A 25,035-nucleotide genomic window follows, 5' to 3' on the forward strand; every position below is an offset into this window, starting at 1 on the left:
AGAATTCCATTAAAGAGAAACCCAAAGAAATCTACATCAAGACACATCATAATTAAAATACCAAAGCTAAGAGATAAAGAAAGAATACAAAAAGCTGTAAGAGAAAAGGAGTCTATTACCTACAGAGGAGCCCCCATAAGGATGACATCTGACTTCTCAACAGAAACACTTGAGGCCAGAAGGGAATGGCAAGAAATATATAAAGTAATGCAGAACAAGAGCCTATACCCAAGACTTCCTTATCCAGCAAGGCTATCATTTAAAATTGAAGGAGAAATAAAAAGCTTCCCAGACAAAAACAAAACAAAAAACTCAAGGAATTCATTACAACCAAACCAATGTTGCAAGAAATGTTAAGGGGCCTGTTGTAAACAGAACAAAGGGAGAAAAGAATATAGTAAAAGAGGAATGTAGCTTTAAAGAATAAAATGGCAATAAACAACTACATATCAATAATAACCTTAAATGTAAATGGATTAAATGATCCAATCAAAAGACATAGGGTATCTGTGTGGATAAGAAAGCAGAACCCATACATATGCTGTCTACAAGAGACATACCTCAAAACAAAGGATACACATAGACTGAAAATAAAGGTTGGAAAGAAATATTTCATGCAAATAAAAATGAAAAAAATAAAGGTGGGGTAGCAATACTTATATCTGACAAAATAGACTTTAAAACAAAGGCTATAGTAAAAGATAAAGAAGGTCACTACATAATGATAAAGGGAGCAATCCAACAGGAAGATATAACCATTGTAAGTATCTACGCACCTAATATAGGAGCACCTAAATATATAAAGCAGACTTTGATGGATATAAAGGGTGAGATCAACAGCAATAGTATGATAGTAGGGGATTTCAATACGCCACTAACATCACTAGATAGATCTTCAAGAAAGAAATTAACAAAGAAACAGAAACTTAAAGGACACACTAGATCCCTGGTCGACAAACTGCAGCTTGTGAACCAGGTGTGGCTCTTTAGTCCCTTGAGTGTGGCTCTTCCACAAAATACCACATGCGGGTGCTATCCCAATAAGGAGTGTACCTACCTATATAGTTTAAGTTTAAAAAATTTGGCTCTCAAAAGAAATTTCAATCGTTGTACTGTTGATATTTGGCTCTGTTGACTAATGAGTTTGCCAACCACTGCACTAAATCAACTGAATTTAATAGATATCTTTAGAACCTTTCAGCCTATAGCAGCAGAATATATTTTTTTCAAGTGCTTATGGTACATTCTCTAGGATAGACCACATGTTAGCACACAAAAGGGGTCTCAACAAATTTAAGAAGATTGAAATCATATCAAGCATCTCTCTGATCACAATGGGATAAAACTAGAAATCAACTACAATAGGAAAACTTAAAAACACTCAAACTCTTGGAAACTAAATAACCTGTTATAAATAACAAATGAGTTAACAATGACATCAAAGAAGAAATAAAAAAAAATTCCTAAAAACAAATGATAATGAGCATACAAAAACTCAAAATTCATTAGACACAGCAAAAGCAGTACTGAGTTGGAGGTTCATAGCATTACAGGCACACCTTAAGAAGCTAGAAAGAGCTCAAATACACAACTTAACACTGAATCTAAAAGAACTAGAAGAATAACAGCAAGTAAAACCCAGAGGTAGTAGAAGGAAGGAAATAATAAAGATCAGAGTGGAAATAAATGATATAGTGGCTAAAAACACAATACAGAGGATCAATGAAACCAAGAGCTGGTTCTTTGAAAGGTAAACAAGGTTGATGAACCTTTAACCAGACTCACCAAGAAAAAAGAGAGAGGACTGGAATAAATGAAATTAGAAATGAGAGTGGAGAAATAACAACTGACATAACAGAAATACAAAGGATTGTAAGAAAATACTATGAAGAACTGTATGCCAAAAACTTAGACAACATAGATGAAATGGACAAATTCTTTGAAACATATAATCTTTCAAAAATCAATCTGGAAGAATCAGAAAACCTAAACAGACCAATTACAACAAATGAGATAGAAACAGTTATCAAAAAACTCCCAACAAACAAAAGCCTTGGGCCAGTTGGCTTCACAGGTGAATTCTACCAAATAGTCAAAGAAGAACTAACTCCTTTCCTTCTCAAGCTATTTCAAAAAATTCAAGTGGAAGGAACACTTCTAAGCTCCTTTTATGAGGCAAGCATAATTCTGATTCCAAATCAGCAAAGACACTACAAAGAAAAAGAAGTTATAGGCCAATATCCCTGATGAATTTAGATGCTAAAATCTTCAACAAAATATTAGCAAACTAGATCCAGCAATATATGAAAAAAATCATACACCATGATCAAGTGGGATTTATTCTAGAGAGGCAAGGCTAGTACCATATTCACAAATCAATCAATGTGATTCATCACATAAACAAAAGGAGAAAAACCACATGATAATTTCAATAGATGCAGAAAAAGCATTTGATAAAAATCCAGCACTCATTTATGATCAAAACTCTCAGCAGAGTGGGAAAACAGGGAACATACCTCAACATGATAAAGGCCATCTATGACAAACCCACAGCCAACATCATACTCAATGGGCAAAAATTAAAAGCAATCCCCTTAAGATCAGGAACTAGGCAGGTGTGCCCCCTTTCACCACTCTTATTCAACATAGGTCTGGAGGTCCTAGCCACAGCAATCAGACAAGAAGAAGAAATAAAAGGTATCCATATTAGAAAAGAAGAAGTAAAACTATCATTATTTGCAGATGATATGATACTGTATATAGAAAACCCTAAAGTCTCAGTCAAAAAACTACTGGACCTGATAAATGAATTCAGCAAGGTGACAGGATATAAAATTAATACTCAGAAATCGGAGGCATTTTTATACACCAACAATGAACAGTCAGAAAGAGAAATTAAGGAAACAATCCCCTTCACTATTGTAACCAAAAAAATAAAGTACTGAGGTGTAAATTTAAACAAGGAGATTGAAGACTTATATTCAGAAAATTATGAAACATTGATAAAAGAAATCAAGGAAGATATAAACAAGTGGAAGCATATACCGTGTTCATGGATAGGAAGAATAAACATCATTAAAATGTCTATATTACCCAAAGCAATTTATAAATTTAATGCAATACCAATTTAAATACCAATGACATACTTCAAAGATATAGAACACATATTCCAAAAATTTATGTGGAACCAAAAAAGAACAAGAATAGCCTCAGCAATCATGAAAAAGAATAAAGTGGGAGATATCACACTTCCTGATATCAAGTTATACTACAAGGCCAATGTACTCAAAACGGCCTGGTACTGGCATAAGAACAGGCATACAGATCAATGGAACAGAACAGAGAACCCAGAAATAAACCCACACCTTTATGGACAACTGATATTTGACAAAGGAGGTAAGAATATACAATGGAGTAAAGACAGCCTCTTTAACAAATGATGTTGGGAAAATTGGACAGCTACCTGCAAAAAAATAAAACTAGACCACCAACTTACACCATTCACAAAAATAAACTAAAATGGATAAAAGTCTTAAATGTAAGTCATGAAACAATAAGCATCTTAGAAGAAAACATAGGCAGTAATCTCTCTGACATCTCTCGCAGTGATATATTTGCTGATTTATCTCCACGGGCAGGTGAAATAAAAGGATAAACAAGTGGGACTATGTCAAACTAAAAAGCTTTTGCACAGCTAAAGACAATATGAACAGAATAAAAAGACAAACTACACAATAGGAGAACCTATTCGACAATATGTCTGATAAGGGGTTAATAACCAAAATTTATAAAGAATTGTAAAACTCAACACCAGGAAGATAAACAATTCAACCAAAAAATGGGCAAAATAAATGAATAGACACTTCTTCAAAGAGAACAAACAGATGGCCAATAGACAGATGAAAAAATGTTCAACATCACTGATCATTAGAGTAATGCAAATTAAAACCACAATGAGATACCACCTCACACTAGTCAGAATGGTGCACATTAACAAAACAATACAGAATAAGTGCTGGCAGGATGTGGAGAAAAGGTAACCCTCCTGCACTGCTGGTGGGAATGCAGACTGGTGCAGCCATTGTGGAAATCAGTATGGAGATTACTCAAAATATTAAAAATGGAACTGCCTTTTGACCCAGCCATCCCACTTTTAGGAATATATCCCAAGAACACCATATCATTGATTCAAAAGAAGAAATGCGGATCTCAGCAGAAACTATACAAGCTAGAAGAGAGTGGACCCCAATATTTAAAGTCCTGAAAGAGAGGAACTTTCAGCCACTAATACTATACCCATCAAAGCTATCCTTCAAATATGAAGGAGAAATAAAAACATTCACAGATACAGAAAAGATGAGGGAATTTATCATCAGAAAACCCCCACTCCAGGAATTACTAAAGGGGGTTCTCCAATCAGATACAAAGAACAAAAAAACCCAGAGCCACAAGTAAAAGCTCCAAGAAGAACACAATAAAACCAAATTTAAACTGTGACAACAACAAAAAGAAAGAGGGGGAGATGATGGAGATTAACAGTAGCAAAGGACGATGGAATGCAAAAGTACTCACAAAATAGTTCGCTACAATGAACAGGGTAGGGACCCTTTTCATTATTCAAAGGTAACCACCATTGAAAAAACCACCACAGAAGCACATGAGATAAAAAAGATAGCAACAGTGGAAAGATGTATGGAATACAACCAAATAAAAACAAAAGATAGAAAAACAAAAGAGAAGGATCAAACAAGACACAAAACTAACAGAAAGCAAGATATAAAATGGCAATAGGGAACTCACAAGTATCAATAATTACACTAAATGTAAACGGATTAAACTCACCAATAAAAAGGCACAGAGTAGCAGAATGGATTAAAAAAGAAAATCCAACTGTATGCTGCCTACAGGAAAATCATCTAAGTAACAAGGATAAAAACAAATTCAAAGTGAAAGGCTGGAAAACAATACTCCAAGCAAATAACATCCAAAAAAAAGCAGGTGTAGCAATACTCATATCGGATAATGCTGACTACAAGACAGGAAAAGTACTCAGAGACAAAAATGGCCATTTCATAATGGCTAAGGGGACACTGAATCAAGAAGACATAACAATTCTTAATATATATGCACCAAACCAAGGAGCACCAAAATATATAAGACAGCTACTTATTGATCTTAAAACAAAAACTGACAAAAACACAATCATACTTGGAGACCTCAATACACCGCTGACGGCTCTAGATCGGTCACCCAAACAGAGAATCAACAAAGACATAGTGGCCTTAAACAAAACACTAGAGCACCTGGATATGATAGACATCTACAGGACATTTCATCCCAAAGTGACCGAGTATACATTTTTCTCCAGTGTACATGGATCATTCTCAAGAATTGACCATATGTTGGGCCACAAAAACAACATCAGCAAATTCAGAAAAATTGAAGTTGTACCAAGCATATTTTCTGATCATAAAGCCTTGAAACTAGAATTCAACTGCAAAAAAGAGGAAAAAAATCCCACAAAAATGTGGAAACTAAACAACATACTTTTAAAAAATGAATGGGTCAAAGAAGAAATAAGTGCAGAGATCAAAAGATATATACAGACTAATGAAAATGACAATACGACATATCAGAATCTATGGGATGCAGCAAAAGCAGTGATAAGAGGGAAGTTCATATCACTTCAGGCATATATGAACAAACAAGAGAGAGCCCAAGTGAACCACTTAACTTCCCACCTTAAGGAACTAGAAAAAGAAGAACAAAGACAACCCAAAACCAGCCGAAGAAAGGAGATAATAAAAATCAGAGCAGAAATAAATGAATTAGAGAACAGAAAAACTATAGAAAAAATTAATAGAACAAGGAGCTGGTTCTTTGAAAAGATCAACAAAATTGACAAACCCTTGGCAAGACTTACCAAGGAAAAAAGAGAAAGAACTCATATAAACAAAATCCAAAATGAAAGAGGAGAAATCACCACGGACACCGTAGATATACAAAGAATTATTGTAGAATACTATGAAAAACTTTATGCTACTAAATTCAACAACCTAGAAGAAATGGATAAATTCCTAGAAAAATACAACCTTCCTAGACTGAGTCAAGAAGAAGCAGAAAGCCTAAACAGACCTATCAGTAGAGAAGAAATAGAAAAAACCATTAAAAACCTCCCCAAAAATAAAAGTCCAGGCCCTGACGGCTATACCAGCGAATTTTATCAAACATTCAAAGAAGACTTGGTTCCTATTCTACTCAAAGTCTTCCAAAAAATTGAAGAAGAAGCAATACTTCCAAACACATTTTACGAAGCCAACATAACCCTCATACCAAAACCAGGCAAGGATGACACAAGAAAAGAAAACTACAGACCAATATCTCTAATGAATACAGATGCTAAAATACTAAACAAAATACTAGCAAATCGAATACAACAACATATTAAAAAAATAATACATCATGATCAAGTGGGATTCATCCCAGAATCTCAAGGATGGTTCAACATACGTAAAACGGTTAATGTAATACACCATATCAACAAAACAAAGAACAAAAACCACATGATCTTATCAATAGACGCAGAAAAGGCTTTCGATAAAATACAACACAATTTTATGTTTAAGACTCTCAACAAAATGGGTATAGAAGGAAAATATCTCAACATGATAAAGGCCATATATGATAAACCATCAGCTAACATCATATTAAATGGCACTAAACTGAAGGCTTTCCCCCTTAAATCAGGAACAAGACAGGGTTGTCCACTCTCTCCACTCTTATTTAATGTGGTACTAGAGGTTCTAGCCAGAGCAATCAGACAAGACAAAGAAATAAAAGGCATCCATATCGGAAAAGAAGAAGTAAAGGTATCACTTTTTGCAGATGATATGATACTATACATCGAAAACCCCAAAGAATCCACAAAAAGACTACTAGAAACAATAAGCCAATACAGTAAGGTCGCAGGATACAAAATTAACATACAGAAGTCAATAGCCTTTCTATATGCCAACAATGAAACAACTGAGAAGGAACTCAAAAGAACAATCCCCTTCACGATTGCAACAAAAAAAATAAAATACTTAGGAATAAACATAACAAAGAATGTAAAGGACTTATATAATGAAAACTATAAACCATTGTTAAGGGAAATCGAAAAAGATATAATGAGATGGAAGAATATACCTTGTTCTTGGCTAGGAAGAATAAATATAATCAAGATGGCTATATTACCCAAAGCAATATACAAATTTAATGCAATTCCCATCAAACTTCCAATGACATTTTTTAAAGAAATAGAGCAAAAAATCATCAGATTTATATGGAACTATAAAAAACCCCGAATAGCCAAAGCAATCCTAAAGAAAAAGAATGAAGCTGGGGGCATTTCAATACCTGACTTCAAACTCTATTATAGGGCCACGACAATCAAAACAGCATGGTATTGGCAGAAAAATAGACACTCAGACCAATGGAACAGAATAGAAAGTCCAGAAATAAAACCACATATATATAGTCAAATAATTTTTGATAAAGGGGCCAACAACACACAATGGAGAAAAGAAAGTCTCTTCAATAAATGGTGCTGGGAAAACTGGAAAGCCACATGCAAAAGAATGAAACTGGACTACAGTCTCTCCCCCTGTACAAAAATTAACTCAAAATGGATCAAAGATCTAAACATAAGACCTGAAACAATTAAGTACATAGAAGAAGACATAGGTACTCAACTCAGGGACCTGGGTTTTAAAGAGCATTTTATGAATTTGACTCCAATGGCAAGAGAAGTGAAGGCAAAAATTAATGAATGGGACTACATCAGACTAAGAAGTTTTTGCTCAGCAAGAGAAACTGATAACAAAATAAACAGAAAGCCAACTAAATGGGAAATGATTTTTTCAAACGACAGCTCAGATAAGGGCCTAATATCCAAAATATACAAAGAACTCATAAAACTCAACAACAAACAAACAAACAATCCAATAAAAAAATGGGAAGAGGATATGAATAGACACTTCTCGCAGGAAGAAATACAAATGGCCAACAGATATATGAAAAGATGCTCATCTTCTTTAGCTATTAGAGAAATGCAAATCAAAACGGCAATGAGATACCACCTCACACCTGTTCGATTAGCTGTTATTAGCAAGTCAGGTAACAGCAATGTTGGAGAGGCTGTGGAGAAAAAGGAACCCTCATACACTGTTGGTGGGAATGTAAAGTAGTACAACCATTATGGAAGAAAGTATGGTGGTTCCTCAAAAAACTGAAAATAGAACTATCTTATGACCCAGCAATCCCTCTACTGGGTATATATCCCAAAAACTCAGAAACATTGATACGTAAAGACACATGCAGCCCCATGTTTATTGCAGCATTGTTCACAGTGGCCAGGACATGGAAACAACCAAAAAGCCCGTCAATAGATGACTGGATAAAGAAGATGTGGCACATATACACTATGGAATACTACTCAGCCATAAGAAATGATGACATCGGAACATTTACAGCAAAATGGTGGGATCTTGATAACATGATACGAAGCGAAATAAGTAAATCAGAAAAAAACAGGAACTGTATTATTCCATACGTAGGTGGGACATAATAGTGAAACTAAGAGACATTTATAAGAGTGTGGTGGTTACAGTGGGGAGGGGGGAATGGGAGAGGGATAGGGGGTGGGGAGGGGCACAAAGAAAACAAGATAGAAGGTGACAGAGGACAATCTGACTTTGGGTGGTGGGTATGCAACATAATTGAACGACAAGATAACCTGGACTTGTTATCTTTGAATATATGTATCCTGATTTATTGATGTCACCCCATTAAAAAAATAAAATTATATAAAAAAAACAAAAAAAAAAGAAGAAATGCACCCCCATGTTTATGGCAGCATTGTTCACAATAGCAAAGATCTGGAAACAGCCCAAGTGCCCATCAGTAGATGAGTGGATTAAAAGCTGTGATACATATACACAATGGAATTCTATGGGTTATGAAACAGAAGAAAATATTACCTTTTGCAACAATATGGATGGACCTGGAAACTATTATGTTAAGTGAAATAAGCCAGGTAGAAAAGGAAAAATATCATATGCCCTCACTCTTTTGAGGAATCTAATGAACAATGTGAACTGAGGAATGGAATTGAGACAGAGGCGGGATCCAAGGGACCAGAGGAAAAAAGGACAGAGGGAAAGGGGATGAGAGGATAGGATAATCCTGAAGGGAAGTGGGTAGGGCGCTATGAGGAGGAGGGCAAGGGAGATGCTGAGAGGAATATGGGGTGGGGGGGATGCATTTGGGGCAACACTAGAATCTATGTTAACACAATAAATTAAAATCAATAAAAGAAAAGAAAAGACAATAGAGCAAACAGAAATATTTATATATGGATATATATAAATACATATATATGACATCTTTAGAAAGACACAACAAAACAATGTATCCTTTAAAAAGATAAAATATTTAAAAGTATAATGGACACAGCTGAAAAGCAAATTAATAAGCTAGAATAATAAACTGAGTAATTTTTTCAGGACCTAGTAAGAAAAGAAAGAGAAGTGAAAATATGAAGGAAGAGTCAAGAGATATGAAGGACCAATTTAGAAGATGTAATAGGAGTTGTAGGATTGAAAGAAGGAAAAGTGAAAGAGGAAGAAAAGGTGAAGAAGGAGGAGGAGGAGGAGGAGGAAGAAGAGGTAAAAAATTCCAGAGAAGAAGAAAGGTTTGAATTGTAAATGATCAGTTAGGTATGAATGGATCAAATAACTAAAAACCAAAACCAATATACATTCTGGTTAAATTTCAGCTCTTCAAAGATAAAGGGGAAAAATCTCAAAAGTGTTCAGAAAAAGGAGAAAGGCAGTTTATATAGAAGGGAATAAGAACTAGATTGCTTCCGACTTTACTTAGGTGACAATGGTAGAAAGAATTATGAGGGAAAGTTATTTTAAAGTTAAAATCCTGCGCTCAGTCAAGGCAACATTCAAATGAGAATCCATATAAAAACATTCCAATATAAAAAAGAAGTCATGAGTTGAGCTACCTTAGGCCTTTCTGCAATATTTGAGTGTATACCTCAATAAAACAAACAATGAAATAACTAAGGAGGAGGGCAAGAGATGCCAGAAATAATAGGAAAAATAGTGAGTGAAGACACTGATGGAATATGGGTAGCCCCAGTAGTTTTATTTATGTAATATGAAGAAGCAGAAACTGGTCCTTGGCTGGTTTGCTCAGTGGTAGAGTGTTGGCCTAGTGTGAGGATGTCCCAGATTCGATTCCTAGTCAGGGCACACAAGGGAAGTGATTAATTGCTTCTCCACCCCTCTCCCCCCTTTCTCTCTTTCTCTCTCTCTCCCCTCTTGCAGCCATGGCTCGATTGGTTCCAGCACATTGCTCCGGGAAGCCTCTGCTTCAGGTGTTAAAAATAGCTTAGTTGCGAGTATGGCCCTAGATGGGCAGAGCATCCCCAGGCGGGGGTGCCCGGTGGATCCTGGTTGGGGTGCATGCAGGAGTCTGTCTTTCTATCTCCACTCCTTCCACATGGGAGAACGAAAGTGAAACTTTATTAAATTCTTCTCCTGGCAGAGGGGACTCTAGTTACTGAATGATAATATCTAAAATCTAAATATATGTGTTAAATATTCAAAGATAATCATTAAAAAAAATAACATGGGAAATATTATACTGCTTATAAAAATTAGAGGACATTTTATTGTTTCATATTCATTTTTAAAATATCCCCTAATTTGTATGAGATGTATATACACAACTTCTTAGTGGAAAGTCAGAAAAAAAAAATTCAACTAAATGTACCAAAGGTACAAAAGAAGAGGTAGTTCTATATTAAGATTCCTATTTTAAAAGTGGCTTATTTATTCTTTGATTTATTCATTATTACAATAAAAGTATTTTGAATACTAAATAAAAATTGTTGACAGTTATCTTGAGTGAAAGGGATTATGAATGGTCTTTACAGTTTTATGTATATACCCACAGTTTTTTACAATGAGCTTTCATAATAAAAATCTGTGTGATCTTTTTTAAAAAAATGTAGAAATGGTTAAAATGAAAAATAACAAAAAGTATAAAATATAAAGATGCAAGGAATAAGTTTAAACACATGCGTAGTTAAGATATTAGGCTTAACCATATAGAATTGCCAAAGCTTGAGTTTTTGACCTATAAAAACAGCAATTTCATATGGTTTAAGTAATTTTTTATAAATTATATTATTAAAATACAGAAGCTTTTACATTTGTTTTCAAAATAAACCTATGGTATATGCTGCTTCAAAGAGATACATATTTTCAGAAAATGCTGAAGCCTGAAAATGATGAGAGCTTATTGACAAATCAGCAGATGTACCTGTATTAATATCAAGCAAAGTACAAAGAAAAAGCATGATAAAAGGAAAAAGCCACTGAGAATGGTAAGAGCCATAGACTTTTAAGTGTCTAACAATTACATCGAAATACATGAGGGAAACATCTACCAAATCCACAGTCACAGTGGAAGGCATTAACACACATTTCTCAGAATTCGTGTTTAAGTAGACAAAAATGAAGTCTAGCAGACTCAAATAACAAAATTAACAAGTGTGTTGTAATGGACCGAGAGGACAATTGATAGATTTTCACAGCACGCATGGAAAACTTATAAGAAATTGAAGTATCATCTCAGAGTTTACCCGGGCCTAGTTCTGTGTTTGAAAGTAGAGGGAGGTCCCATTTGTCCTTTTGAAATCTTATGGGATCCTCTCCTCCAGATCACTGATCTTTAAATAAATGGGCCGTTGACCCTAGCCCAGAAACCAGCTGTCTTTAAAATAACTTGTTTCTATGGGAAAATGTGATCTAAGTACCAAATAACATATATATCCATTAACACATAAGTTTCAGGTATGGGGCATGATTTCAGCACTCAAGAGGATAATAATTAAATTAGGGGAATAAATCATACACATAAACCTTGAGTGGTCAACCCATGATGTAATCAAGTGCTGTTATACAAACACACATACCCAAGGGTTTGAGAACGGAGGAATCAAGAGAAATGAGAGGAGTCTGATTGTCTGTACTGGTCGGACACATCCAGAATAGTGTGTATAGGACAGCATCAGATTTCAAAAGGTCCTTTTGACAAGCTATGCCCAGAGAAGGACAGCCAGGATGGGTGCATGTATGTTCACATGATTCTGACATCAAACACGTCATATGATGAAGGGTTAAGTTGCCAGGGATATTTGGTCTATAAAAAAGGTGGGTTGGGGCCCTGGCCGGTTGGCTCAGTGGTAGAGCATCGGCCTGGCGTGCAGGAGTCCGGGGTTCGATTCCTGGCCAGGGCACAGAGGAGAAGCGCCCATCTGCTTCTCCACCCCTCCCCCTCTTCTTCCTCTCTGTCTCTCTCTTCCCCTCCTGCAGCGGAGACTCCACTGGAGCAAAGTTTGCCCGGGCGCTGAGGATGGCTCTGTGGCCTCTGCCTCAGGCACTAGAATGGTTCTGATTGTGGCAGAGCAACACCCCAGATGGGCAGAGCATCACCCCCTGGTGGGCATGCCGGGTGGATCCCGGTCGGGTGCATGCGGGAGTCTGTCTGACTGCCTCCCCGTTTCCAGCTTTGGAAAAATACAAAAAAATAAAATACAAAAAAAAAAAAAAAAGGTGAGTTGGTTTAAGGCAGCAAAGAGTACAGGGCTTTGAAGCCAGACAGACCTAAGGTTGAACCCAGCTCCGTTTTTTATTTGCTTTATGATCTTGAATGGGTCAGTTAACATCTCTGATTTTATTTATTGATAGTAGAGAGAGAGAGTCATAGTAGCTTCTTGTATGTGCTTTGACCTGGCAAGCCTGGGGTTTCAAACTGGCGACCTTAGCATTCTAGGTCAAAGCTTTATCCACTGTGCCACCACAGGTCAGGCTAACTTCTCTGATATTAATATCCTCTTCATTAAGAGAACATAAAGGCTAGCTGTGGTGAAGTGATCAGAAATATGTAGGAAAGCTCAGTGCCCAACAAATGTTCTCGTGCAGAGGAGAGTGAATGTGGGTAAAGGCACAGGGGTGTGAATCTGGCTCTGCCACTTACTCCTTAGATAACCTAGAGCCAAAGTTTTCACCCCCCTAAGCTTAGTGTCCTCATGAAGGTTTATTATGTGATGTTAAGTCAGTATTTTCTTTTTTTTTAATTAATTTATCCATTTTTTTAGAGAGGAGAGGGAGAGACAGAGAGAGAGAGAGAGAGGAGACAGAGAGAGAGAAGGGAGGAGGAGCTGGAAGCATCAACTCCCATATGTGCCTTGGCCAGGCAAGCCCAGGGTTTCGAACCGGAGACCTCAGCATTTCCAGGTCGACGCTTTATCCACTGCACCACCATAGGTCAGGCGGGAATAATTATTCTTATTTCATAGATGCCTGAAGAATTTAATGAAAGTACATGCTCAGTAGCTTCAGGGGAAATAATTGCAATACAACTATTTGAGAAGCTATGACAACTAAGGAAAGAATTCATTAAGGTGGTAGCATTTGAAATTAATATGAAAATATTAATATCAATAATTTTCTTATATGCAATCAATAACTAATTAGAATATAGGATAGGGAAAAAAAGATAGTATTCAAATAACACCACCATCAAAAAATCATAACCAATTAATAAAGAGGAAATGATAGAACTTTAGAATAAAGAAAAATATAGAATTTTATTAAATTTCTAAATAAATGCAGAGACATATCATGTTTCTGAACAGGAAGACTAAATATTCTTAAAATGTCAAATCTTGCACAGTTAACTTGTAAGTTTAATGCATTGTTAATTAAAATAACGAGTTCTTTTCTTAAAATCCAGTATCTAACAAGGTAATTCTAAAGTATACAAAGAGGGAAAAGCTTTAAGAATTACCAAAAGTTGTATATTTACCTAAAAATATAGGTCAATATTTCAAATCAGTGGGTAAAAACCCACCTATTTAATTGATACTGAATCAACCTAAAAATCTCTTTTAAAATAGTCCTCCTACCTCACAGAGCACAAAGAAATAAATTCTAGATGGATTTGTGAATTAAATATATAAATATCCCAAATTATAAAAGTACTGAATGAAATTATAGAAAAATTTTTTATAATTTTTAAGATAAAAAATATCTTTCTAAACATGATTAAGTCCTCCTCCTCAAAGAGAAAATAACATCAAAACAACAACAACAAAAATAACAAGTGTTTGATACTTATGACAAAAAGTAGAACCGTATGTGTGGCTAACTATAACAGAAAAAATTAAAAAACAAGAGACAGAATTAAATAGAAATTTAAAATACATTTAATGAACAAGTTGTTATATAAGGATATATAGAAGGAACTTCTCAAAATCAGTAAGAAAAAATAATTTAATAAAATGATGAGCATAGGATATGAATAAGCAATTAAAGAGAAGTATAAATAACTAATAATCATAGGAAAAGAAGTTCAGTCTCATTGTTAATCAGTAAATGCAAATTAAGACAAGAACAAAAATATTTACCTATCAGATTGGCAAAAATAAAAAAAAATATGCTGATAATGTCAACATATCAAGTACTGGCAAGGAAGCAGGAACTTTCAGGTACTGCTGTCTGGAGGCTAGCTAGGTGAACTTTTTTGAAAGGTAACTTGCCAATCTCTCAAAAGTTAAAATGTACATCCTTCAGACCCAGAAAACCACCTCTAAGAATTATCCTCAAATAAACGTATGTGCTGTTCATGAAATAATTATTTACAATAATAAAAATATGGGGCTATAATAATAAATAATTAATCATCTATCCACATTACGGAATGCCATTATGCAATTATTAAAAGAAATAATGTAATCCTGTAATGGCCTGTAAAGATCTCCAGATGTATAGTTAGGTTAAAAGAAGTAAGTCACATGTATGTATGATATAATCCATTTAAGTTAAGGGAAAGACAGAGTAAGTGCAAATGAACACATGCATAATAAAGTACATGATAAAGACAGAAAGGATGCACAGACTACTTTTGCTCATTGTTTCCATAAAAAAAAAAAAGACATGAGTTTGAGGAAGGGCTCTTTACTAGGGTTGAGGATAACCCACCTATCCCTCACATTGGCTTAGTACTCGCTGCTATACATTAGCAAAGCTTTACCTTATTAAAATCAATCAACTCTGCCTATTATCATAGATTCCTTCTGGCAAAGGGAAGCAGATAGTTCTATGTTGCAAAAGAATTAAAACAATTATTTCCCTAATACTTAACGACATTCAGAAATTGTGTTTGTGTGTGTGTCTATGTACATGAGTATATGTATGTATATATAAATATTTGGACATTTGGAGATGTGTATAAAATGGTGGGATTCAGCCAGTTTGCACCAGTTCAACAAAACCGATACCTAATTTTTTGTTGAGTTTGGTGAACTGGTTGTTAACATGGCACTTGTAATCAGGGTTCTCTCTAAGGTGGGTGCCTGGGCAGCCACCCGATGTGTAAATCACAAATTCACATTCCTTACTCTTTTTAATGTTCATCTGCACAACACCATATTCTAAGGGCCTGTAGTAATGTTTGTTTTGTCCATAAGTGAAAAAAAAATTGACGGAACTATGCTTGTAATATTTATTTATTAATTTCATAAAACTCATTATACTATTGAGGAAATACTACATTTTGATTCCCTCACGTTTGTCACTTCAGTGAACAAACATAACGTAAATAAGGAAGGTGCCAAACAACCAGGGGGTGACAAGCTGTCGTTGGAAATGTCTTAAATAACAGTTTTATTTTTTTTTTGTCAGGTGTTATTTAATATTTTTCATTAATATTTTAAAATTCTTTCTTATAACGTAATCTAGTTTTGTGTACCTCTTTTATTGTTCTTATTTAAGTATTAGATGCATGAAATAATGAACTACCTTTTGGTATATCACTTTTTTATACTTGAAAGGGTCATTAGGGCAGATAACCAGTTGTTAAGTTATTTGAATCCCACCAGAGTGTGTATGTGTTTATATGTGTATAAATGTTGACCTGAGTATTTACTGTGGGGTGGCTGTGATCAAATTTTACTGATGGCCTTATTTTACTACATATTTCTAGAACTTTGATTTTGGAGCTGTTTTGCCAGCCTCTGGGACATGATCTTCTGGTAGATGCCATTGTGAAAAATATTTACCCCTTGTGAAGGTGTATTTAATTCTTAGAAGAAGCCAGAAGGCATTTGCAATTAAGCTGGGCTGGGGGGGATTGGGCTTTCACTGGGCAGTATGTTACTGAGTCCTGCTGAGGGAGGGCTGTTCCAGGCAGGGGTGGGATTCAAATAACTTAACAACCGGTTCTCTGCCCTAATGACCGCTTTAAGTATAACAAAACTACCAGTGTGTCCGTAAAGTCATGGTGCACTTTTGACTGGTCACAAGAAATCAACAAAAGACGATAGAAATGTGAAATCTGCACCAAATAAAAGGAAAACCCTCCCAGTTTCTGTAGGATGATGTAGCAGCATGTGTGCATGTGCAAAAGATGATGTAACACCATGTATACAGTGGAGCAGCCCACGGCCATGCCAGTCGAGCTGTGGATGGTACAGAGGAAAGTCCAGTGTGTTCTGTGGCTCGCTAAATTTGAATCCGTGACCAAAGTGCAACGTGAATATCAGCCCGTTTATAACAAAGCTCCACCACATAGGAATAACATTACTCAGTGGGATAAGCAGTTGAAGGAAACCGGCAGTTTGGTGGAGAAACCCCGTTCTGGTAGGCCATCAGTCAGTGGTGAGTCTGTAGAGGCTATACGGGATAGCTACCTAAGGAGCCCTAAAAAATCTGTGTGTGAGCCCACATCAAACTGCACTGAATAGGTATGAAACTGGGAGAGTTTTCCTTTTATTTGGTGCAGGTTTCACATTTCTATTGTCTTTTGTTGCTTTCCTATGACTGGTCAAAAGGGCACCATGACTTTACAGACACACTGTATATAGTGAAAGGTAGTTTATTATTTCATGCATTTAATGCTTAAACAAGATCAATAAAAGGGGTACACAAAACTAGATTATAAGAAAGTGTTTTAAAATATTAATGAAAAAATACTAAATAGTACCTGACAAAAAACAATAAAACTGTTAAGTTATTTCCATATTGCTTCTTGATTGGCATCCTCACTTGCAATTTTTTTCATCTCTGGACAGAATGAACATTACTACAGGTGCTTAGAATATGATGTTGCATAGGTGAGCATTAAAAAAGAGTAAGGGAGGCCCTGGCCAGTTGTGGTTGGCTCAGCAGTAGAGTGCCGGCCCAGTGTGTGGAAGTCCAGGGTTCGATTCTCGGTCAGGGCACACAGGAGAGGTGCCCATCTGCTTCTCCACCCTTCCCCCTCTCCTTCCTCTCTATCTCTCTCTTCATCTCCCGCAGCCAAGGCTCCATGGGAGCAAAGTTGGCCCTGGGTGTTGAGGATGGCTCAATGGCCTCTTCCTTGGGCGCTAGAATGGCTCCAGCAGCAGCAGAGCAACGCCCCAGATGTGCAGAGCATTGCCCCCTGGTGGGCATGCCGGCTGGATCCCGGTCAGGCGCATGTGGGAGTCTGTCTGACTGTCTCCCTGCTTCTAACTTTGAAAAAATCAAAAAAAAAAAAAGAGAATAAGGAATGTAAATTTGTGATTTCCACATTGGGCAGCTGCCCAGGTGCCCACCTTAGTGAGAACCCTGATTACAAGTGCCACTTTAACAACCGGTTCACCAACTCAACAAAAAATTAGGTATCGATTCTGCCAAACCAGTGTGAACTGGCTGAATCCTACCACTGATGCCAGGAAGAGGGGAAGGCAAGAAAAATCCCTGAGGCAGGTACATGTGAGCTCTTCTTGAGGAAGAATGAGGAGGTCCCCCTGTTTGAGGCAGAGTATGAGAGCCAAGGAGTAGAACAATGAAGGTAGAGGCCAAGCGGGGCTTTATTCTGTAGGGCCTTGGCTCGCTCTGGGTCTTACTCTGACTGAGAAGGCTTTAAAGGTTCTTGCCCAGCTATGCTATGTGACCTTACTTAGGTTTTAAGGAAATCATGTTGGTTGTTAGTTGAGAAGATAGAATGGTTGAGCAGGGAAGCAGGGTACATCTAGGCTAGAGATGACGGCTGTTGGGACAAAGCTGGTGGCACCAGGTGTGGTAAGCACTAGACAAAGAACAGATATACTTCGAGCACAGCACCAACAGTATTTGCAGACAAATTTGACTTGGGAAACAAGAGAAAGAGGGGTTCAAGAACGACTGAGGTTTTTGGCCAGAATAGCTGGACTGATGGGATTGCCACTTACTGATCTGAGAAAGGTTGTAAGAAAGGACAAACTTAAAGGGGAAGCTCAACTGCACAGTTTTAAACATGGCAAGACTGAGTGATTGCTGATGAATGGCATCCAATGCACAGGTAGGAGGCTTGGTCCAGACAGGAGCTTGTACACCTACTCCATGGTCACGAGAGGTGGTGAGAAGGTCAAATATGTGAGTGCCGGTACGTGTTAGTGGCAGCTGAGGAAATGTATGGAAGTTCTGACCTTTTTCTGTTTCCTCAGTGAAAGAGAAAAAAGATTATTAGCTGAAAGTCAGGAGCGACAAAAGTGTTGGAAGTTTGGATGGAAAGGAGAAAGTATAAAATAGTCATCTATAAGAGCTAGTGACTAAATGTACTAAAGAAATGTAGCAGGCAGCACTGAAGGCCACCTTGAGGACAGTGGTCCTGAATTTTAAAGAAGACCTAGGTCTTGGTTTGTTGCCTCAGTGAACAGAGCATCGGCCTGCTGTATGGACGTCCCGGGTTTGATTCCCAGTTAGGGCACACAAGAGAAGCAACCATTTCCTTCTCTCCTCCTTTCTCTCCCCCTTCTCTCCTTCCTCTCCCCTACCCAGGGACTTGATTGATTAGATCATTGGCCCTTGGCGCTGAGGATAGCTCAGTGATTCAAGCATCTGCCCCAGATGGGGTTGCTGGGTGGATCCCCGTTGGGGCGCAAGCAAGAGCTTGTCTCATATTTCCCCTCTTCTCACTTAAAAAAAAAAAGACCCATCAGTATGGTGGGTGAATCCAATTGAGGGTGTATCAAGTCCATGAAATTTCAGCTGGATAAGAGGAAAAAAATGAAAAAGCTTAAAATCGAGGGCTCATAGGCTCCAAGGACAGGGTTGATTGAGAGATAGTGATAATGAGGTGATCATTAGAAAGCGCTTAAGCATAAGCACCAACCATGCCATTAGAGGGTTTTTGTCCTACCCCCCAAGCCTTAAGAAGGGGAGAGGACCGATTTAATCAATCATAACTATGTAACAAAGCGTTTTTAAAAACTCAAAAGGATGGCGTTCAAAGTCTTCTGGGTTGGGGAACACATGGAGGTAACTACAGTGATGCACGAGAGAGGGCATGGAAGTCGCATGTGATACTGGTGGAAAGGATCAACTTGGGCTGCACATGAGAAGCACCTGGGAAACCTTTCTGAACCCCGCTACCCAGGGCACACCACAAAACAACCACTTCTCCAGTAATTCCAGTGTGCAGCCAAGGCTGAGAGCACCCGTCCGATACTCGCACTCTACAACCCGCTGGCTTACATGTTAGGTTCCCAGGGAAGACCCAGCACAGCTCTCTCAGTTTGGAGGCATCCAGGTTCAAACAGTGCTTGGGCCGTCTGTTTGTTTTGCATAAAATCGTATCTCACACTCAGTGATCTTAATGGACCCCATACTTTAAATGACTCAGAAGAGAGTCTCTCTGAGAGAATTGGGCTGCTGCTTCAGGAGGCAAAACAACTAGTTTTAATTCATTTGTAGATGTGTCTTAAAAATTTCTATAGCTATAACTTGCTGAACCTTCTCTCTTTCATGTGGAAGTAAAAAAATCTCTGAGGATGGGTCAGAAATGTCTGGGGTTGACTTGTAGGGGCACTGGGGACTATCTGGGTCTAATGGGAACACAGCATTGCAATGAAAATGTTTTAATTGAATTGATAAATGCTCATCTTTGATTAAGAAAAGAGAAGTAAGGAGATAAACATGTCCATTAGTTTGACTATATTTTTATCTACATTTCATTATGTATATAAAATATCAAGAAATATATGATTTTTTATTAAAAATAAGATTTAAAAAGTTTAAAAATGAACAGAATCAAAGACTGTAATTGGAAATAAGAACCTACATTTATGATATTTTTGAAAACAGAATAATTCTTGTCTACCATCTCTTCACAGATTTGCTTTCTTTCCTGGAGTCATTTTGTGCATGGCTGGTCTCTCTCATGGGACAATCTATTCTGTCCTCCCAGGGACGAGTTTTTAGTATTGAGTAATGTTCACTTTTGCTAAAAGAACCAGGGGTCATCGAGAAGCAGCAAATTGCATGTTTCTAGCCAGAGACTTCAAGATGTGCCTCAGATTGTTTAGAAACCCAGAGCAAAGATACTGGCAGAAGTTCAGGGTTACAGGCAGTTAAAAGGATAAAGGTCAGCCTGCAGATAGTGTCCAGTGACCAGGTCCCATAAAAAAGTATCTAGGGATTGCAGCCATTACAGTTGATTAGGACCAGTCACTCTGAAAGCTTCAATCTCTCAAGGGGCTCAGAAGGAAGGAACACACAATAAAAAGGTACCATAGAAAAGGAGTATCTATTAAGGTGCGTCAATTGACTGATGCTCTCTACTTCACAGAGATCAACTGGGCAGGAAATTACTTATTTTGTAGAGAGAAGCAACATACTGATTCATTGAATGCAACGTCCTCCCGTGAGAGGTGTTGCTGCAAGCCGTTCTTGCAGCAACAGTGCCAGGTGTTACAGACCGGCTGCTGTGCGCTGTGCCTATCCTTGTTCAGATTGACGCACCTCTTCCTTTCCTGGTGCTGGGAGTGTTGGAGGCTGACAGCTCAATGAAGGGAGCAGCCTGACTCAAGGTCAAATGCCCCCCTGGTGGCAGCCCCATCTATCATCATTGAAGGCTCAACCCTTCGCCTCAATGCTTCTGAAGGGCCCTCTCATGTGAGTCCTTTGCTGGGACTGCATCACAATTCACCAGCATCATCTTGCCCCTTTATTTCCTCCTGAGAGTTGATATCAGGTCCCCTATAACCTTGTTGCCCTCAACCATCTCAGAATCGGCTGCACTAAGGACCAACCACCTTGCATATATATATAATTATGTTCTGCTTGACATGCAAGACATGCTTTAGAAAAGCCAAAGCAACTAGTCCCACAGGATTGACAGAGCAAAAATACTGAAACAGGTTAGAAACTGGATGTGCTTGACCAGGCATAGCACATTGAGCATGGACTCATCTGGCTTGAGCGCAGGATCAGCAGCTTGAGTGTAGGGTCACCTGCTTGAGCATGGGACCATAGACATGACCCCATGGTCGCTGGCTTGAGCCCAAAGGTTGCTGGCTGGAAGCCCAAGTTTGCTGGCTTGAATCCAAGGTTGCTGGCTTGAGCAAGGGGACACTGACTTAGCTGGAGCCCCTCAGTCAAGACACATATGGAAAATGATCAATGAACAACTAAGATGCCACAACTACAAGTTGATAGTTCTCATCTCTCACCTTTCCTTTCTGTTTGTCTCTCTTTCTCTCTCTCTCTCTCTCTCTCATTAAAAAAGAGACACACAGAGAGAAATGGGATGGCAAATTTAAAGCCTAACAGATGCCACACTAAGAAATGTAAATTTCTGATCCTTTGTTCCAGCAAATATTCTGGAATGTGCACTGTGCATGTTACAAGTTACTTATACCTGGGGAGCACCGGTGATGAGTTTCTAGAACAGATCAACTGGTGTCAGGGAGAGAGGAAGGTCTATGGAGATCCATGTGAAAGTGGCTAAGGAGAACTTCCTCTCAATTTTCCAGTTTCATCGTCAGCCCTGCTACAACCTGAGAAACCTGCATCTTTCTTTGCAAGTGTGCTAGACTGTTTCTTGTTTAATTTAACTGCTCCCTCCCTCCCTCCCTCTAATTTCCTTTCCTTTCCTTTCCTTTCCTTTCCTTTCCTTTCCTTTCCTTTCCTTTCCTTTCCTTTCCTTTCCTTTCCTTTCCTTTCCTTTCCTTTCCTTTCCTTTCTCTTTCTCTTTCTCTTTCTTTCTCTCTCTCTCTCTCTCTCTCTTTCTTTCTTTCTTTCTTTCTTTCTTTCTTTCTTTCTTTCTTTCTTTCTTTCTTTCTTTCTTTCTTTTCTTTTTTCTGCCCAAGTCGTAAGTCTGAGTGTGGTCTTTGGTCTGTCCATCTCTCTAATTCCTCAAGTCAAACCAATCATCTCTTAGTATTTTCTTAAACATCACTTGGTTTTACCTCTTATCAACACCCCAGTTATCATGACCATGATCCCAGCTCAAGTTTTAACCTAGAATTTTTTTAAATCTGGGCTTGTATATTAGCTTCTTAACTGTTTTTTTTTTTAATCTCTATGTTATCCTCCTGCAATCGTTTTTTCATAAGCAAGTGAACATGATCTTTCTAATCTGCCATTCTGCATTCCTCTTTCTAAAACCATTCAATGCCCTCTTTGTTTTTTTAATAAATATCTATGGTTTTTAAACACCCATTATGGTCTGGCACCTACTTGCCTCTCAATTTTCTCCCCACATTCTCTCGCTCTCACTTCAGTCATTGGAGTTCTTTGGTTCCTTGAATGTAAAACACTTTCTCTTACCTCTGAACTATTTCTCACCATGTTTTGTCTCCCTGCAGAATCCTTCAGCCTCCTCTTGCCTTATCCTTTGCTTTACTACTTACTCTTCAGCCTTCACATTTCAACTTAACTTTCTCTTCCTCCCAGAAGCCTTCACTGACCACCAAGTCTGGGTTAGACGTTTCTCTTTTTTTAGCTCTCTTGACATCCTCTATGCTACCTCTTATCAAATTCTATTATAATTTCTTTTATTATGATTAGCTCCCCAAAGACAAGAACCATATCTGCCTTGGTTATTCCTGTATCCCTGATTGCAGCACTCACCTGGCACAGAAATTCATGCTCAAAGAGAATCGGACTTGATTAATGAGTTAATGAATACCTTGGCAAAGGAAAGGCCTTTTTCTAAGAATGTCTTCCTTTGTGCTTGCTTACTAGACAAATTCCTTCTTACCATCCAAACCCCAGCATCCTGCCTTCCATCCTTCCTCAAGGAGTCACAGATCACAGATTCCTGTTTCCCACATCACACTCCTCCCTATCATCACTTTTTGTTATGTATTTTGCTCATGAATCTGTTTTTCCACACCAGACTTCAAATTCTCTGATAGCAGAACCTGTCTTTTCTTCTAGGGATATTGGCACCTCCTAGCTGGTATAGAACATATGCTCACATGCTTGTTAAAGGTGGGAGGAATTGTGATAATAAACCTGAGCCTGATTTTCTTCTAAAAGTGATGTACTTAAAGTAAGACAATTCCAAAAGAAATGGCCACATGATTTATTCATGGAAGCGTTTCTGTAATACGTGTTTATCTCACCATCGGTACTGGTAGCTAGGTTTCAGAATTTCAGGTTCTCTCATTACATTAAAATTCATGCCTCATTCATCTTCTTTACCTAGATATGTATAAGGCTTCTTCATGTCAAATAATCCATGCCAACATTTATAATATTACAAAACATTTTTACAAAAAAAAAAGTGATTCTTGGTATCATAAATTGTTTGAACCAGTGTGGAAATCACATTAACAAAATGCAGCCTCTTTGCAGATCTCTGAATAGTTTTCAGGTTGTTCTGTTAGCTTTATGTGAACAGAGGATGATGTAGACTTTTATAGGTTAGCTATTGAAAGTATCTAGATCAGTGGTTCTAAATCAGAGGTGCTTTTGCCGTCCATGAAACATTTGGCAATGTCTGGAGGCATTTTTGATCGTCACAAGTGTGTGGGACAGTGCTGATGGCATCTAGTGGGTAGAGGCCAGGGATGCTATTAACAATTCTATGATGCACAGGGCGCCCTCCCACACCAAAGAACTCTCCAGTCCAACTATCCATAGTACCAAAGTTGAGAAGTCCTGATTCAGTTGAAATACAAATCTCACATTTCATTTAGACACGCTTTTCCATTACAGGAGAGAACATAAATAATATTCATCTTAAAACTAGAAGACCAGAGTATAGTCCCATCTATGTGCCTTGCTCTTACGATTTTTTAAAAATCTCTAAAATGGTGTATTAATTTCTATCTCATGGAGTTGTTGTAAATGTTATATATGGTAATGTGTAACAAAAATCTCTTAGTTCAGTATCTGGTGAATAGTAGTTTCTCAATGAACATTTGTGAAAAACAAGTCCGTGAACATACAAGGAATGAGGTCTAGGGGTGGAAACCAATAGCATCTCCCCTGAGTAGTTTCTGAGCTCCTCCCTCTTTTGAGGATTTGTACTTGCATCACCACTTCTGAGAACACATGGAACAGAAGAGCGTTTTCAAAGATTCCAGGTGTGCATACATACCCTCTGTTCTTCTCGCTCTACAGCCGCGCTGCATTTTTCTATTCCCCAGTTTCTCATAAAGTCTCTGAGATAGCCAAATAGAGTTCCAATTCCATATCCCATATACGTGAAAACCATCACATGAAGAGGTGCTTCCTCAAAGGATTCAACAATTGGCTTATCACAAAAATGAAGCTTCCCATTTTGCTAAAAACAAACACAAAAAAATCAGTTAGCACTCTCCCATTACAATAAAGAATAATACTTAAAGAATAATACTTAAGTTTGGACTTTCAACCATTTTGGAAATTGATTGCTGAAAACATAGTCAGAAGTGTACATTTTATTCTACAACCCTCTAAAAAATAATTAAGGTAAAAATTCTCAATAGATGCTAAATCTGTTAAGTGAAAAGTTAATAAAGAATTGAGTTTTTTTTATTTTTTTATTTATTTATTCATTTTAAAGAGGAGAGGGAGAGACAGAGACAGAGAGAGAGAGAGAGAGAGAGGAGAGACAGAGAGAGAGAGAAGGGGGGGAGGAGCTGGAAGCATAAACTCCTATATGTGCCTTAACCAGGCAAGCCCAGGGTTTTGAATC

General features: G+C 37.6%; 1 protein-coding gene across 1 annotated transcript in view; it reads right to left on the minus strand.

The window, feature by feature from the left end:
• Positions 1-25,035, minus strand: part of SPTLC3 (serine palmitoyltransferase long chain base subunit 3) — a 158,504-nt gene that overhangs the window by 103,122 nt on the left and 30,347 nt on the right. Inside the window, exon 2 of the mRNA XM_066387135.1 lies at positions 24,457-24,642. Within this exon, the coding sequence (XP_066243232.1) occupies positions 24,457-24,642 (186 nt within the window). The remainder of the gene's footprint in view (positions 1-24,456; positions 24,643-25,035) is intronic.

Source organism: Saccopteryx leptura, chromosome 5 (genome assembly GCF_036850995.1).
Source record: "Saccopteryx leptura isolate mSacLep1 chromosome 5, mSacLep1_pri_phased_curated, whole genome shotgun sequence".
In the NCBI taxonomy this organism is placed as follows: Eukaryota; Metazoa; Chordata; class Mammalia; order Chiroptera; family Emballonuridae; genus Saccopteryx; species Saccopteryx leptura.